At 42.4% G+C, this 16,215-nt stretch overlaps 1 protein-coding gene across 3 annotated transcripts in view; it reads right to left on the reverse strand.

The window, feature by feature from the left end:
* Rock2 (Rho-associated, coiled-coil containing protein kinase 2) overlaps positions 1 to 16,215 on the reverse strand; it is a gene marked incomplete at its 5' end in the record, with an annotated part of 116,219 nt that overhangs the window by 7,851 nt on the left and 92,153 nt on the right. For 2 of the 3 annotated variants that reach the window (XM_013504359.1, XM_013504358.1), the window contains 20 exon segments: positions 166 to 254; positions 1,011 to 1,081; positions 2,319 to 2,498; positions 2,790 to 2,958; positions 3,138 to 3,317; positions 4,321 to 4,415; positions 4,503 to 4,596; positions 6,068 to 6,254; positions 6,436 to 6,539; positions 7,483 to 7,552; positions 8,539 to 8,723; positions 9,066 to 9,226; positions 10,714 to 10,873; positions 12,103 to 12,209; positions 12,581 to 12,827; positions 13,061 to 13,152; positions 13,241 to 13,376; positions 13,983 to 14,031; positions 14,188 to 14,267; positions 15,642 to 15,653. In XM_013504359.1, the coding sequence (XP_013359813.1) occupies positions 166 to 254; positions 1,011 to 1,081; positions 2,319 to 2,498; positions 2,790 to 2,958; positions 3,138 to 3,317; positions 4,321 to 4,415; positions 4,503 to 4,596; positions 6,068 to 6,254; positions 6,436 to 6,539; positions 7,483 to 7,552; positions 8,539 to 8,723; positions 9,066 to 9,226; positions 10,714 to 10,873; positions 12,103 to 12,209; positions 12,581 to 12,827; positions 13,061 to 13,152; positions 13,241 to 13,376; positions 13,983 to 14,031; positions 14,188 to 14,267; positions 15,642 to 15,653 (2,468 nt within the window). 3 annotated transcript variants of the gene reach the window in all.

The following is a 16,215-nucleotide window of genomic DNA, read 5'->3' on the forward strand; positions in this document are numbered from 1 at the left end:
ATATAAGAAAATGTAATGCTAGCTCTTCTATAACTACTAATAAATTGCATCAACTTGACAGTAAAGGACACTTTACTCTTAGAGTGCAAAGATAATAAAGATGATAAGACGGTAAAGACATGTTCACATGATAACATCTCTGAATGTTCCTATAAAAACACTTACTCTATATCTAAAACCATGTAAGGGTTAGAATGCTCTTTATCTTGTTCACTGTCGTAGAAAAGAATCTTCTTACTGCTTACAATCACATACTGTTAAAAAGAGGGAAGGAAGGAGTCAATGAGTGAAACAGATACCATCTTCACTGCTTTCTTTAAAAATAAGTGGTATATTAGTAATAAAAATCAGAAAACACCTCAGATGTACTGAAACATCTTCAGGAAAGTCTTCCTTAAAGTAAAAAAACTGTCTGTAGATATTTTATTTATTCATTTTTTTGCCTATAGATTATTTTAAATAAATGGGAGAGGGTAAAGTCAAGTATTTTTGGACTGATTTTGGCATCCAACAGCATTAGGAAACTTACCCAAAATGAGTGGAGTAACATCAATAATCACAGTAACAGAAGAACAAACAATAAATGGGCCTCTCTCTCCTATCCAGAGCTGTTTTCCCAGAGATAGCAAAAGCACTGAAGTGAATAAGCTTCTCTTTTCCTAACCCCAAAATTCAGTTTATTACTAACACACAGGGCTGGGGATTTAGCTCAGAGGCACAGCACCTGCCTGGCAAGTGCAAGGTCGTGAGTTCAATTCCTGGTACCGGAAAAAACAAAAACAAAAACAAAACAAAACAAAAATCCCTATTCTATTACTAACACACAGAGGGTAATTTTTTTTTTTTTTTAAACAGAGCTAAAATCACAACATTCCTAATCAGGAAGTATAAACAAGTCTGATGTGTCTGAAAAGTTTAGGTCATGTTCATTTTACAACTACAAAACTAAAATAGCCAGAGCTAAACCAGAAGCATGCAAAACAGAACCATATTCAAAACTTATCAGTTACCTTCTTAACCCATCCGAATTTCTTGGTGTTGTTTCGCACAGGTAACGAAAGCCATCCTTCTAATCTTGACTCTATAAATAAGCACAAGACATGAGGGTAAATCTAATGATGCCCTTTAGACAAGGAGGAACTCAATTTTAATATGGACATCATGAAGTCTCTTCAATGTGCCCTTCAGGTTTTTTCTCTGCACTTTATCTAGGATATAGTACCAATGCAAGGTCAGTAGAAGCAAGTTATGCACTGCAAAACAAAATCCAGGTCATACCACACTGGAAAAAGGCTGCACAGTTGTACAAAGTCAAACACTCCATTAAATTCATGCACTGGCACAATTCAGGAGAAAACTTGCAGAATACCATGAAGTCCAGTAACTCTCTATTCTCACTGGTATATCAGCATCATAAGCCTTTATTTCTCCTTTGGAAGAAGCCTAACTATAACTGGAATGCAAACCTTTGAGGAGAAAAGATGACTTCAGCGAGCCCACGTTTTCAGACTTTCAGAATGGCTCTAATAAGATGAAGTAAAACTACAACTTACAGATCAAACCTGGTCATGACAGCATGAGCAGCAATATAAGCAGAAGATTTCAGAACTCCACAACAGCAATACCAATACACTTCTAGTTGTACAAAGCAGTCTCTAAACCCTGGGATTTTAGTCTAGAACCTCGGATCAGTGTTTTTTCATGAGACAAGTAAGCAGAAGAAGGGGTTGGGGAGGTTATTCTAGTAGTAAAGGAGCCGCCATTCAGCACATGCCAGCTGTGTTAGGCTCTTTACCTAACTTCTCCATAATCCTCACCACGGTACTACAGAACAGCAATGGCACCCTAACTCACACACGGAAACTCAGGTCTCACAGGGATGCTGGGTCTAAATTAAGACAGCCTGGTCTCTTCACTTGAATAGAAGAACTTTCAGGGGAAAGCCCGGACCAAACTGCCATGTCCTCTTTTAAGGCCTAGGCCAATGCTGACTACGTTAAGTCCTTGATGAAAACCTAAACATATTCTCTTAAACAGTCTGCATGTTTTTCTGTACTATCATTCTTGATAGGAAACGTGACAAAATGTACCACTCCGTTTCTAAGTTGGCAAAGTAAATGAGGTATTATAACGTAGTATCACATCAAAATACCTCATAAACACAGGCTCTGTTCATGCAGCAGCTTGTTTTTGCCTGAGTCTACAGCAACCTATCGGAGTTAGTGAAGGTGAGCTGATGTTACAGGAAGTTTTCCAGAGGCCTATGATTAGGGGTAGCAGGCAAAGGCCCACAGCTGAGAAGGTTTTCACGCCGTCACCTGTACCACTGGGCTCCGAGGCAATGGGCCAGTAAGGCAAAACCTCTTCCGAGTCTGAGTCCAAGTCTGTGTCAAGGAGCGCGTGGGACCCGGAAGGCCCAGAGGCCATGCTGAGAGAAGTGGAGGAGCGCCGGAAGGAGAAGGACATGGACTCCACAGTGTGGGACTGGGTGATGCGAACTGCACACCCACCACACGAGGAAGCAGGGTGCAGGGAAGAGAAAAAAGGAAAGGGAAGCTTAAAAGGAGAGCGCTTTGAGAATGGGTTGAGCCACAGGTCTGAAGAGGTGGCAGCTTCTTTTGCATATCTATCTCTTTATGAACAATACTGACAAAAAAATCAACAAATGAGTCTATGATGTAGGATAAAGAAAATGGTAAACATTTTTCCTCAGAAGCAGAGCCAGGCATAGGACCTAGTGCCATCACCTGGCCCACGACAAGGACACTAGGGTGCAAGCAAAGCCATACCTGGAAACCCATCCTCGGCCTCCGCGTCCCCTGGGCCGCTGCCGATACTGGAACTGTCCAGGCCAATGTGGAGGGCCTGCAGCTGTGACCGCAGCTGCTCAATGTCACTGTCCTTGCTGTCCAGTGTCATCTGCAGTTCAATTCGAATCTGGCTCTCCTCAGCTATTTGCTATAAAAAATTAAATGAATTCAGTTCACTGGATGTACCAGACCTCACGATTTTGCATCTTGGCTCAGTAACAGTTGTTGGCAGAGATGTTCAATAACCAGCCTGGCACACACAGACATGGACATGATTCTATTTCTCAAGAGGAAGCCCTCAATGCAGAGTCCAATAAGCATGCTTACGGCCTGCATTTCGTTCAGTTCCTTCTGGTACTTGATCATCTGCTGGGTCAGTTTTTCACGCTCAGACTTAAGCTCCATGTGCAGCTTTCTATTCTCCTTTTCTTTTCTTCGCACATCTGTGTCACTGCCACGCTTGATAGGTTCTTTTCGATTCATGATCTCAGCCAACTTATTCACAGCCTTAAAAATGTAAAACCAGCAAAATACATGTTGATGCTTTCTAATTAACTCACCAGTCCCAAATTATACAACCACTAATAATCTCCTTCCCTATACACCAAGCTACAGAGAAACGCTTTCTTTTTTTTGCTTCTTTGTTTTGTTTTTTTTTTTAAGACATGGCCTCTCTATGCATTTCAGGCTGGCCTTGAGCTTACTTTGTAGCCCAGGCTGGCCTCGAACTCACAACGAACCTCCTGCCTCTGCCTCAGCCTCCCAAGTGCTGCAATTACAGACGTGCACCACCACACCTGACAAAACACTTTCTAAGTAATTAAATAATACGTTTTCTTTATTATTCACTTCCCTCATTCTATGCAAGACTAGTTTTTGCTCTTTTGGCTTTTGAGAGCTGTAATTTAAACAATGACAGCGGCTGAGGGCACAGGTCAGTGGGGTAGGCCTTGCCTTGATGTGTACAGCCCTGGGTTCAATCCCCAGCACTAATTAAAATGTTTCTACCACTTCAACTTTTGTTCCAAAGGAGCCCTGACTATGCAGCTGTCCCTTTGTTTCCTCTGGAGGAAGAATTCTGCCCTAGCACCACACTACCAACACACCGTGCCCATTGGCAGGAAGGGCACCGAGTACCCACACAGCTCATGCTGCCTGCAGCACCCGTTGCAGCTGGTGTGGTGGTCACCAATCTCAGAGGCCTTTGTACACCCCCTGTTGAGACTGCAAGCAAACGGTCACTCCCCATTATCTTCTAATTGGGGAAAAACTTACTGGATTACTGTAAGCCATAGAGAATGTGAGTTCATATGGAAAACTGAGAAAAACTTTAACCAACACTGAACTGGCTACCAGTGCTAGTCAAATCTAGCTTCTCTCAGTCTGGACAAAAGCAGGTTCAGAAATACTGATGCACTCGGCAGCTACAGCTTCCTCTCTGTCATGTCAGCAATAAAACAGAAAACAGACAAATAGAACATGAGAGGACACTGAGAGTCTGGTGACATACTTGAGTCTTAAGCGTTCTCTCTGTCAGCAGCTGCTTTTCGAACTGGGCTTTAATAGCTGTGGCACTTATCTCCTCCTCTTTCAACCTTGATAGTTCTGAAACAAGAAACATAGACGTTAGGAGGACAGCTCCAGCAAGCGCCAGATAGTGGGTGTGTGTTACAAATGACACTGAATACATACGCTCCTGAGCATCTTTCAGTTTGTTATTTAATTCTTCTTTCTCATTGGCGAGATTGGCAACATCACTGGTTAGTGTCCTGTTCGTTTCTTCAAGCTAATGAAAGACAACGGAAAAAAGTCACATTCCAATTACCATATGGAAGTCATGACATCCAGGTTCCAAAATGTGGCTGAGCCACGTCTGTTTTGGAGTTTACTGTCCCCGGCTACTTCCTGAACTTCCCCCTGATGAAAACCTTGCTATCTGTAATGGACTGCACAGGGACTATGCGTGGACCAGCGAAGCCCTTCTTCCCCACACCCTTGGCAGCTCTGATAAATGAGAAAGGCATTTCATAAACTATGAAAAGGAAATGCAGAGCTCTGAATGCCTACAGTGTGGGATAAACAAATCTAAGAAGGGCAGTTTCCTGCAGAGCAATACTTTACAATGGGGGACACAAACTGTAAAGAGCTGCACCTATCTGCACTCCTGCACCATGTCTGCCCCACTTGCCCTTCACAAAGGGTGCGCTGTATGCATGTGCCCCTGCCCTCCAGAACCTGTGTCACACCTGCACACAATCATCACTTCATAGCTGGATGGGACATTTCTGGAACTGTCTCCACGCATCACATGAAACAATGAAACTGATGACAAGGATAGAATTTGTTTAATGGACACAGTAGGAGACAGTAGCCCTATCTCCTACACATGATGTACCCATTCATCTATTAATGTGACATTTGCGCTTCTGCCATTTATAAATGTTTATGCTGCTGTAAACACTGTGCTTGAGTTTCTTTGTCACCTTTGCCTTAACATGGACTTCCTTGGAACGGCAACACGCATTTAAAGTTTATAGGAAGCTTCCAGATAGGTTCTAGATTATACCATGCCATATTTACCAGATTTTTTCAAACAGTTGAAATGGTCAGATACTGAGTTTCACCATGCAGCAGGCACAAAATGGTATTTCCAAGCTCTTTTAGCCAGCCTATTCCGAAGCGCAGGGAGGCAAGACACTTGCTTATGCATTTAGGTTTTCTCTTTTGGCCAGTCTCTCTTCTTGCAGATAGTGTAGGTACTAACCCCTTGTTTAATGAATATATTACAAATACGTTCTGCCTGTCCTTTATGTGGCCCTCTGCAGTTTTGGATTGTGTTCTATAGCAGAAACTTTATTTTTCACACTGAGGGTGTTAAGATAGCTACAGTCTCCCTCAGTGTGTGGTGTGGTAAAGAGCTAACTGTCCCTTGCCACATGAAAATAGAGGTGCTGCGAGCCCCTTGTCACCTCAGTGCTCTCCCCATCCACTGCGTGTGTGATGCACTTCCTGGAGCATTCCCGTGGGTTTGAGTGACTGCAGGATAAAACCAAACTACCTCACGTAGTACTCTGCTTTGGAATTTCCCTTTAGTTGGGCTGTCACTGCCCGACACTGAGGCGACTGTGATTACTAGATTACAAGCCCAAAGCCAGCGCTTTCGGATTTCCTCTTAGAGCTGATGTGGCCCAGTGTGTTCACAGAAGCCTGGGAGAGCGACTTCACCACGAGCTAAAGAAGCAGCATGTCTCACTCACCGACGCAATGGTGGCGTCCTTTTCTGTGAGCTCCTGTTTGTGCCTGGCCATCATCTCCTTGATCTCCAGCTCCTTCATGATTTTCTCCTTCTCCAGATCAGAATACTGCTCTTCAGCAATGGAGCGAGCCAGCTGCTCAGAGTCTGCCTTGGTCAAAGTGATCTCCAGCTGGGCAGCCAACGAGTCCCTGCATGGCAGAGATGCTAGGTCATGTGCACACATGAGGTCACGGTGTGACGCCTAAACTAGGGTCCACACGTCCCGGGACGCACACACTCTGTTCCCACTGTGGAGTTGGAGCTCCTGTCTGACTGACTTCATCCCCGGGCGGGGGCGAACACCCAACCACAAGAGGCCTTCAAGCTCACCTTTCATCCTGGAACTCCTGCTTTTTCTGCTGTAATTCTTTACAAAGCTTGGTCTTTTCTTCGCATTCTTCTTTAAGTTCCCTAACTTGGGTTTTGTAGAGGGTCTAAACAGCAAAAAATACAACAAATATTTACACTGTCATCAAGAATATTATTTTCACATTCAAAATATATCCAGAGAAAAAGCTAAACACACACAAGTACTGCCTGGACACTGAGTGACACTGGGCTCTTGAAAAGGTCACAGTTTAACCTGTCATCAGGTGTGAAGATAATGAAGCCGTGCTAGGAGACAGGCAGGCCTGGGCCTTCAGAAAAGCTGAGCTAGTCCGCAAAGCCGCGGGATGATTCTTACTGAATCAGTAAGATGGGCAGGATGGACGAGGAAGCAAACACTACCAATTTACAACAGAGTATTCTATTGACTTAAATCAACAGAACAGGGGCAACAATTTCTACTTAAAATTTAAAAAACTGATCTCAAAAAGTACAAATGTTAAAATTTTATTTCTTTCATTATGAAAATATTCTTCCTCAAAAAGCAACACTCCTAATAAATTTCATAGATATGGTATATTATGTGCTTGGAATTTTTTGTTTTTTGAGATAGGGTCTTACTTCATAGCCCAGGCTGGCCTTGAACTTGTGGTGACCGTTCAGCCTCAGCTTCCCAAGTGCTGGGATGACAGGTGTGCACCACCATACACAGATAGGATTATTTTCCCAGTGAGGATAATGATTTCTGTTAAACTATTATTTTTTTTGCCCGGTGCTTTTATATGAGTTGTGTGATACAAAATATTCCACGGTAAATGCTGCCTGGTATGTAAGAATCTATCTTAAAGAAGCAAATTTTCCTGGTTCTGAAGCAAGAGTTTTTTTTTGTTTTGTTTTTTGCTTTTTCTCCGGTACCGGGAACCAAACTCACGACCTTGCGCTTGCCAGGCAGGTGCTTTTGCCGCTGAGCTAAATCCCCAGCCCCTGAAGCAAGAGTTTTAATAGTTCGGCAAACACGGTGATATCCAAATGAATGTGTAAGGGACTCACGGAGAAATACTGCTCTGCTTCAAGCTGATCCTGCAGTTCCTTCATCTGCCCATCTGCATCCTGCCGCTCTCTGTGGAGACAGTGGAGCACAGGCCGAGTGAGTTCTTGCCCTTGATGCCAGGCTGCTGAGGGTGTTTGGGGAAGCCCGGAGCTGTCTCACACTCTGCTGCAGGAGAGGAAGCTAGCCAAATGCTCTTACCGAGCTCACTCCCCACCAGGGTACAAGGCTTTCCCCGAGGCCACGCGACAGATGATGACAGGGAAGACAAGCTCAGACAGGGCAACCGTTTGCCAGGTTTGGCAGATGAGCCCACAGTGGGACGACTACTCATGCTGCACACTTGCCTGGCCCCATAGCTCAGTCTTGCCCTCCATCATACCACCTCCAGCAGACAGCTGGGGCTCACAGGACTCTCCATCTAGGGTTATTTATGAAAGAAAGGGCAGGACAAACTTCTGAGAGGATATTTACTGCATATTTTGAAAGGTTCTTGTTTTTTTTTTTGTTTGTTTTTAAGTTTTTTGAGACAGGGCCTCACTATGTAGTTCAGGCTGGTCTAGAACTCAGTATGTAGCCCAAGTTGGCTTTGAACTCGGCAATCCTCCTGCCTCAGCCTCCTGAGTGCTGGGATTACAGGTGTGCACCACACCACCACACTTAGGGTATTCTGAAAGTGTTTTAACAATGTTTTCCATGTTCTAAGTAAATTAAGTAGAATAGCAAAGAATATCCTATAAAGTGATTAACAATCTGTATGGTGTTTTCTTAATAGCCACACACTAGCGAGTCCTAGGAGCTGAAGCACACTCCAACTGGGGCAGAGCACTCCGGGCTGTTGGGAGCAAAGTGCTCGGCGGGCCGGGAACCCTGAGGACCCTGTACCCACACTGTACGTCCTTCCCATCACGGCACAGATCCACAGCAATGCAAAAAGCAATGGAGGGAAAGCAGCACCCTTGACTCAAAGGACAACCTGGCCCTAGAGCACTGCAGGACAGAGTGAGCTGTCCCAGAGAGCTCTGGGGAGACCCCAAGGCCAGTCAGCGGAGACGCACTTTCGCAGCTCGGTGTTCTGCTTCTCCAGGCTCAGCTTCATTTCCACCAGGTGGTTGTTCTCCTGCTTGAGCTGCTTCTCCGACATCCTCAGCGTGTTCACCTGCTGTGTCTGCATCTTCAGGTCATTCTGCGTGAGGCATCGCTTCTGAGTTTCCTGCTCGATCTTCAGCGTCAAGTTTCTCACCTACGAACATCAACCACAGGTTTGACAGTAAGTTATTTCTGATCAATGAAACTGGCAACAAGTATGAAAGACTTCTGTCCTTAGCAACTGATTCATTCCATAGCAAAATGTGTATTTCCAAGAATGTTTTAAATACATTTTAACATAAAATTCTTTGAAAATTTTATGAGAATTTTTGAAAAATTCTTTGAAAATGATTTTGAAATGATTAGACTACGATTCACTTCGTATGCCATCAAAATCCAGCGAAAGCAACAGGTTGAGAGGGAAGTGCTGAGTGTCCTCACAGTGGACTCCCGCAGACTCCCCGCAACCCTGCGGACTCCCACAGCCAGTACTCACATCCTCGCTGAGCACCTCCTTCTGTGTGAGGAGCTCACTCAGCTTCTGCTGTGACTGCTTCAGGTCGCAGTCCAGCATGGAGCACCTCTTCTCCGACTCCAGCAGTAGGTTCTCCACTTTCTGCTTCAAAGCCCTTTCTTCCCACAGCTTCTTCTCCATCTCTGTCACAGGGACAGGGGCATAACCACAACTGCACAAGTGAGAGCAGCTCATCAAGCACACAACAGTGTCCACAAAGGGGCGTGGAGAGACTGCCTCACTGCTTCACTCACTTCTGATTGACTATTTTTATTACTTCTCTCAATATATGTGAAATATCAAGAATTTTACACTCAATCCCAGTACTCTGGGAGGCTGAGGCAGGAGGATCACAAGTCTGAGCCCATCCTTGTCAATTTAGGGAATTTGAGACAGTGGCCTCAAAATTTAAAAGAAAAAAAAAAAAAGCTAGAGATGTAGCACAGTGTGAAGGCCCTGGGTTCAATCTCCAGTACTAGAAAGAAATTGAAAGTGTTATTTCCAAGGCATAGAATGGATCATGCTCTTTAACATTACACTTACTCCAGTGAAGGCAAGAAAACTTGCCTTTGTTTTTTTTTTCCAGTACTGGGAATCGAACTCACGACCTTGTGCTGTGCCGCTGAGCTAAATCCCCAGCCCCAATTTGCCTTTTTATGGTTCTGTAAAATGCTTACATCTTTGAAGACTGATTTTCCTGATACTCTTAAGTACTACCTGTTATGGCTTGTATCTAAACGTCCCGCCAAAGCCTCACACGGTCATGTGGCTTTTTCAGAGGTGGCTGGATCTAGAGTGTGTGATGCTCTACAAAGGGGCGTAGAGAGACTGCCTCACTGCTTCACTCACTTTATGCATTTATGGTGCAGTGCTAGGCTCAAGGCTGCTAGGACTAAGGGTGTGGGTGCTGCCCACCCTGAGTGGCCTGGATAAGATAGAAGGACAGAAAGACCTGTGGTCAGCCCTGGTTGCTCTGCTACCTTCTGCCCACTATGAACTGCTTCTCCTCTGCCACACCACCCTGCCTTGGAGCCAGCCAACTATGGACTGAAACCTATACACACTATGAGCTAAATAAACCTTTCTTCCGTTAACTTTGGACATTGGGTATTTTGTCTCAGCAATGAAAAAAGTAGTAAGACAATATACTATCCAAGAGAACATGCCCCTTAGTCTGGGAGATCTAGGCCTTCACATTCTGTACAACTGTCATTCTTTTTTTGTTTCTTTTTTTGTTTTTTGAGATAGGGCCTTGCTATGTAGTTCAGGCTGGCCTTGAACTCACTACATAGTCCAGGCTGGCTCCAAACTCGTGGTGATTCTCCTGCCTCAGCTTCCTGAGTGCCGAGATTATAGGCGTGCATCACCATGCTTGGCTGTCATCACTGACACCACCGAAATATTAATTTCTCTGACTTAGAAATATAGTTGAATAATTTTGTTTGGGTCTTAATATCTTAGAAATGGTTCTACTGATGCAAAGAGAAAAAATATATATATAAAGCTTCCCTGGTAGATTTTCTCCCTTCCCACTATTTGACAATAAAACAAACATATTTTAGAACCAAAGAATTGAATAGAGAGTCAATTCTCGGGCAAATGCTGCTGTAAGTTCTTTTTAAGTGCATACCTTTCATGGCTTCTGATTTAGCTTCCTCAATGGATTCATAGATCTTATTTTTGTCTGCGAGCCGTGCTTTTGTGGCCTTGTGCTCAGCCTCCTCCTGCTCGAAGCTCTGCTGGATGACTTTGAGCTGGTATGTCATGTCTATTTCCATGTTGCTCTTTTCCTGTTAAGATGCCAAAAGACAGCTATCAACAAAAAAGGCCGGCTAGCCATTTCAAAAGCTCTCAAGACCATTTTTAACATTAGGCTCAGTCAGTGGGAATGCTCAGCACCTCTCCCCCTGCTGATCCATGCTTCTTATAGCAGCACCTGTGTTCATGGCCTCTGCACCCACTACGACTGCAAGCTCCTCTTCAGAGACCTGTGGTGAGGCCGCTGCACCTCAGAAAGTGATCTGTGGAGCCTTGCTGTCACATCCTGGGCTTGCACCGGGCTTTCCCTCCCCTGGTCACCTGCACTCTCAACACTGGCACTCCCCATCCTGCTCCCACCCTTCCTGCCACTCCTGGTTTCTCCAGCTGCCTCAGGTGCTGGCATCTTCTCTGGCCACAGTGCTTCTCCTCTTCCTGTGATAATTTCTCAGATTTAATGTTTCCCTTTGCTACATTAAAACAAAACAAAAACCCTCAAAATCTCTAAAAATCAGTCTGTTCTTCTGCTTATACCACCAGGATTTTTTTTTTTCCAGACACAGTCTTGTTATATATTCCAGGCTGGCCTTGAGCTCACTATGTAGCCTAAATTTGCCCTTAACTTTTGGCAACCCTCCTGCCTCAGCTTCCTGAGAACTAGGATTAGAGGCATACACCACCACACCCATCTACACTAGGATATTCCTATTCTTTAATTTCTACAGTTTACATCACAAATATGATCCAGATATTTTTATTTTATCAAATAAAATCTTTAATACTGAAAATGCCTTTTCAAACTACACAATCCACCACCAGAAGCATCCATTCTGTTGTGACAACTGCTATTCTATGCAGTCTCTTCCCAGGGGCTCCCCACACCTGTGGTTCAGCCTCCTACCTCCTGATGAAATACCCTGAGCTGCTTCCTGTCTTGTGGACATTCTAATGCAGCTATCCCAAAGGCACACCAACATTAAGAGGGCTAAGATGGATTTACTGCTGCTGCCTCTAAAGCAGCTGATCTTCCTTTATTCTTTACTCAGTGGCACCACTACAAACCTTGGCATGACCTACAAACTGAGCCCTTACCTTGCTACTACTCTCATTCCATGTCTAATCCACAACAAAGTCCAAAGAGAAAGTCCACTGGTGTAGGAAAATATCTCAGTTGGCCATTTCTCTTATTTTAGAATAACTTTCTTGTCTGAAATGCTGTGATATTCTTACACAGAAAAATGTAAAATTTAACATATTTTACCTTTTCCAAATCAGTAAGCTTCTCCTGAAGTTGTCTCTTCTCCAGTTCTACTTTTGTTAGCAAGAGTTTGCCATTCTTTAAATCTTCTTCTAGGCCAGATAGCCTACCTAAAGATTGCAACACTTTTTAATACTCACAAAATGATATACATTCAATTAATAATAAAAAAAATCTGGAAGCCCTCTCCTGTTTTGGAGCTCTTATCCACCAGCAAGCATTTCTTCCTTGTTGGTATAGTGCTTCACATTTAATTCAGCCAGAAGCCAATCTACCACCCATGGGACCTGATATTTAAAATCATACTATTTGAAAGTGTACTCTTCATAGAACTTTTTGCCAATGCATTTCTAATGTTCTAACATTACATAATGTGGTGCTACATTCAGAAATATGCTACTGCAGCACAGTATCCATCATCTAAAGTTATTACCAAACTACAAATTATCAAAGTGATTTCAATGCAATCTATACTTTATACCTTGTAAGTCACTAATGATCTCTGATCCGTGGGTCCGGTCCCTCCTTTCTGACTCTAGAGCAGACTGAAGATTGATAAACTCCTTTTCCAGTTTTAACCTGGCAGTCTCTAGCAGGCAGTTTTTATCTTGCAGGTCTCTGTTGTTGGATTCCAGCTGCTGAATCTGTTTGGAACTTTCTGCTTGAGTCTTTCTCAACCGGGCTGCAGTATCAGATTCTGTTCGCAGCAAAGCACTCGTTTCCTCTAGCTGTCGTACAAACAAAAGCATATAAACACTGTGCATACACTGTGTACATAGTGGAAACATGCTGGCTTATCATCCCGTCACAAACTATTTAAAATAAACAACAACCTAAAAATGTTTCCCAAGAACTTCCCTCTCAAACTAGAGCCAAGGCCTCTGAGCACTGCCCATGAAGTTTTAGTTAAAACAGCCACGAATCGTACACCACACCTAGTCTCCAACTGAGAGGAACCTACCTGTCTCTGCAGCTGGTTCATTTTCTCAGTAGATATTTGAGAGTTCTGATTTCTTTTTTTCAAATCTTCAAGTTGATCTTTTAAGCTGTTAACTATAACAAAAAGCATTTCAGTGCAAGCTCTAACATAATACATCATCATATTTTCCTTGATAAGTGTTTCACAGTCTACACCACAAACCATCATTTTCCAAGTTCCGTTTCTTATCTGCTTCGTAGTCAGCTCTCCTCTGATGCTCTGCATTTTTGTGCTGAAGCAGTGCCTTCTCTCTTTCCATTTGTCTTAATGCTGACTCCACACTTTTCCTCAAGGTAATCTGAAATAAGGCTTAGCATTATTATCAAAAGAATGCACACAAATCAAATCAAAGCAATACTTCATTACTTCAAATATATAAGAGATCTAAAAAAAAGGCTAGCTCTGCTTTGTTAAAAATATGTTTATAAAAAGCACACCACATTACTCTTAATCAAAACCCTATGTGCTTTGTTAAGTACTGAAGTCAAACTTTCTATCACTATGGAACCATTAACACCTACTCCCATGGGTCTAAATATTATGAATAGCAATTAAAGAAAGTCATTTTCTGCATTTAATCATGCTACTAATCACAATACAAATGAACTTTTGTACTTGAAATATCTACACATACTAAATTAACCCAAACTTGCAAAAACACAACAGAATGAAGTCTAGGTAACAGAGTTACCTTGTAATTTCAGCCTTGTCCACCAAGATATGTATTACTATAGTATTAAGAGACCTCTGTAAGTTAAACATCAAAGATCTGACTAACAACAATACTAATGAGGGAGATGGAAATGGCTTGGTGACAGAATGCTTGCCTAGCACATAGGAAGCCCTGGGTTGAACACCCAGCACTGAGGGAAAATAAGTTCATAAGAGTGTAGACCAGCTTTACCTCTTCTTCGAGCTCCTTTGCTGTTTTCTCTAGGCGAGTATTAATAGATCTAAAGAATTAAAGAATGGGATAAATAGAATAAGTATCCTAAATTACAACAAAACCGAAGTATATGATTTTAAAAGCTGACATTATTTTGTACCTCTTTTTAAATAACATGTTTAAACATAAATTTGAAAACATAGTACCTGTCTATAATACATACTTGCACTTTTGCTCTAGCTCCTCTTTGGCTTGTAGCTCATTGTTAAGATGTTCTTCTAAGGTATATAGTTTTTTCTGAATCTGCCAAGAAACAAGAAATTACCAGTTCTGGTCCTATTTAAAGATGAGATTGCTTAAAGAAAATAATGCTAAGCTTCTATTTTTCTCTGCAATGAATCTCCTCTGGCGGGGCGGCGTGTGTACCTACTCAATGTGACTTCCACAGACAGAGGAGCGCCTACCCTCCCACTCTCTCTAATGTGCTGCCGCCCAATATACACCTGACAAACTTCTATGAGTGGGGATGAAAAGTTCCCATTTTGGCAAAATTCCTGTACAACGCCAAGTTTCAAACCCTGTTAAACAATAAAGGAGACCTCTTCCACTGCTTTTCTATAGATTGTATTTAAACATACCACCACTACTGGTGTTCATGAGATAAAAGGTTTACAGCTCACGGAGATATTCAGAATATTCAACAGAATGTACTAAAAACGTATCGCTGTTTAAAAAGATGAGAACATATGCTCTTCTTTTGTACTGTCATACATATTACTGGGCACAGCACTCTGAAAAGAGCTTAATTAACGACTCTGGTTTTGGTTTTTTGAGACAGGGTCTCGCTTGGTAGTTCAGGCTGAACCTGAAATCTCTATGCAGCCTAGGCTGGTTTCAAATTCATGGTGATCCTCCTGCCTCAGTGTCTCAAGTGCTAGGATTACAGGCGTGTGCCAGCACACCTGGCCAATGACTCTTGAATAAGTGATAACCAATTAATCACAAGTCCTCTCCTCTGTACTTTTCCCAGCTATGCTAGTTTAAATATATGTAAACTATATTGTTTCCTCTTTAAAGGGTTTAATTTTTTAAGTCCCTGTGGTGCTGTAGGTATAATATCAGGCACTTTACAAGTGCTGTCTCATTAATCCTAACCAAAGTTCTAAGGATACAGTAAAAAGGAAGTGAAATTCAAACAAGGCAAATACCCAGACCAGGACAGGACAGGATAAGTAATAAGTGGCGGTGCCAAAATCAACACAGGTCTTTAACCCCATGTCTGTGTTCTTTCTACTACTCTTCCTAGTGATTATGCTTTCTGTGGTTTCTTAAATATTTCCTATCTCCTAGGAAAACTGCTACTGCATAATGCACTAAGAACATCCAGGCTAATGAATTAGCCAAGTTCAACTGCTTCTGGCTGCTGCTGCACTCATCCAAGCACACAAGTTCCTCCATGCGAATCCGGGTCCTTGCCAAGTGGAATCCCATCACAGGATGCGCATCGTAAAGGGCGGATGCATGGCAGCAGTGACAAAGGGGGACGTGGTAGAAAACAGCTGGCGTGTCTGTCTCCGGGAGAGGTGGCACTCCAAATGAGAGGGCAACTGTGGCTACATTAGAACATTGCTACCTTGACGATTTTTCATCAGTTTTTCAACCTATTTGATGACATACCTCTTGACTTTCCTATTAAAAAAAGGGAAAACATTGAAATGTTTGTTAGGCATTTTAAAAATGTTTTATTTTAATGTAATACAAGCAGATATCAATAAAGAAGATATAAAAACACTGTTCTTTTAAGAAAAAAAAAAATTTCATAACAAAATAATTGGAGAATAACAATGGTTATACATTGTGTATCATGATTTTTTAAGAATGGGAAAATTTGGCAGGGGAAGGAAGAGCTCCTGAGAGACAGGAGTGGTTTTGAATGGGTTGCCTTATCATGATCTTAAAAAGAACTGCCAAAATGTTACTCAGAGTACAAGTCAGACAGAAAAGACTCTCTCTTACAAAGAAGAAACAAAGGACAAAACTTTCTTTTCATTGAACAAAAGAAACCAGTTGTACATGCAAAGAGTAAAATAGAAGACAAGTAGAAAATAGGGAGAAGTTCAAATAAATCCCCAAATTATCTATTGTTTCAAAAATATTTTAAGGTAAGTGCTAATTGTTAGGCTGGAACATTCCTAAAACATAAGCCATACCAAAATTATCCAACCTACTTCTTTTACTTTTCATAAGAAAA

This window comes from Chinchilla lanigera, unplaced genomic scaffold, assembly GCF_000276665.1.
Source record: "Chinchilla lanigera isolate Chin_1 unplaced genomic scaffold, ChiLan1.0 scaffold00086, whole genome shotgun sequence".
Taxonomy (NCBI): domain Eukaryota; kingdom Metazoa; phylum Chordata; class Mammalia; order Rodentia; family Chinchillidae; genus Chinchilla; species Chinchilla lanigera.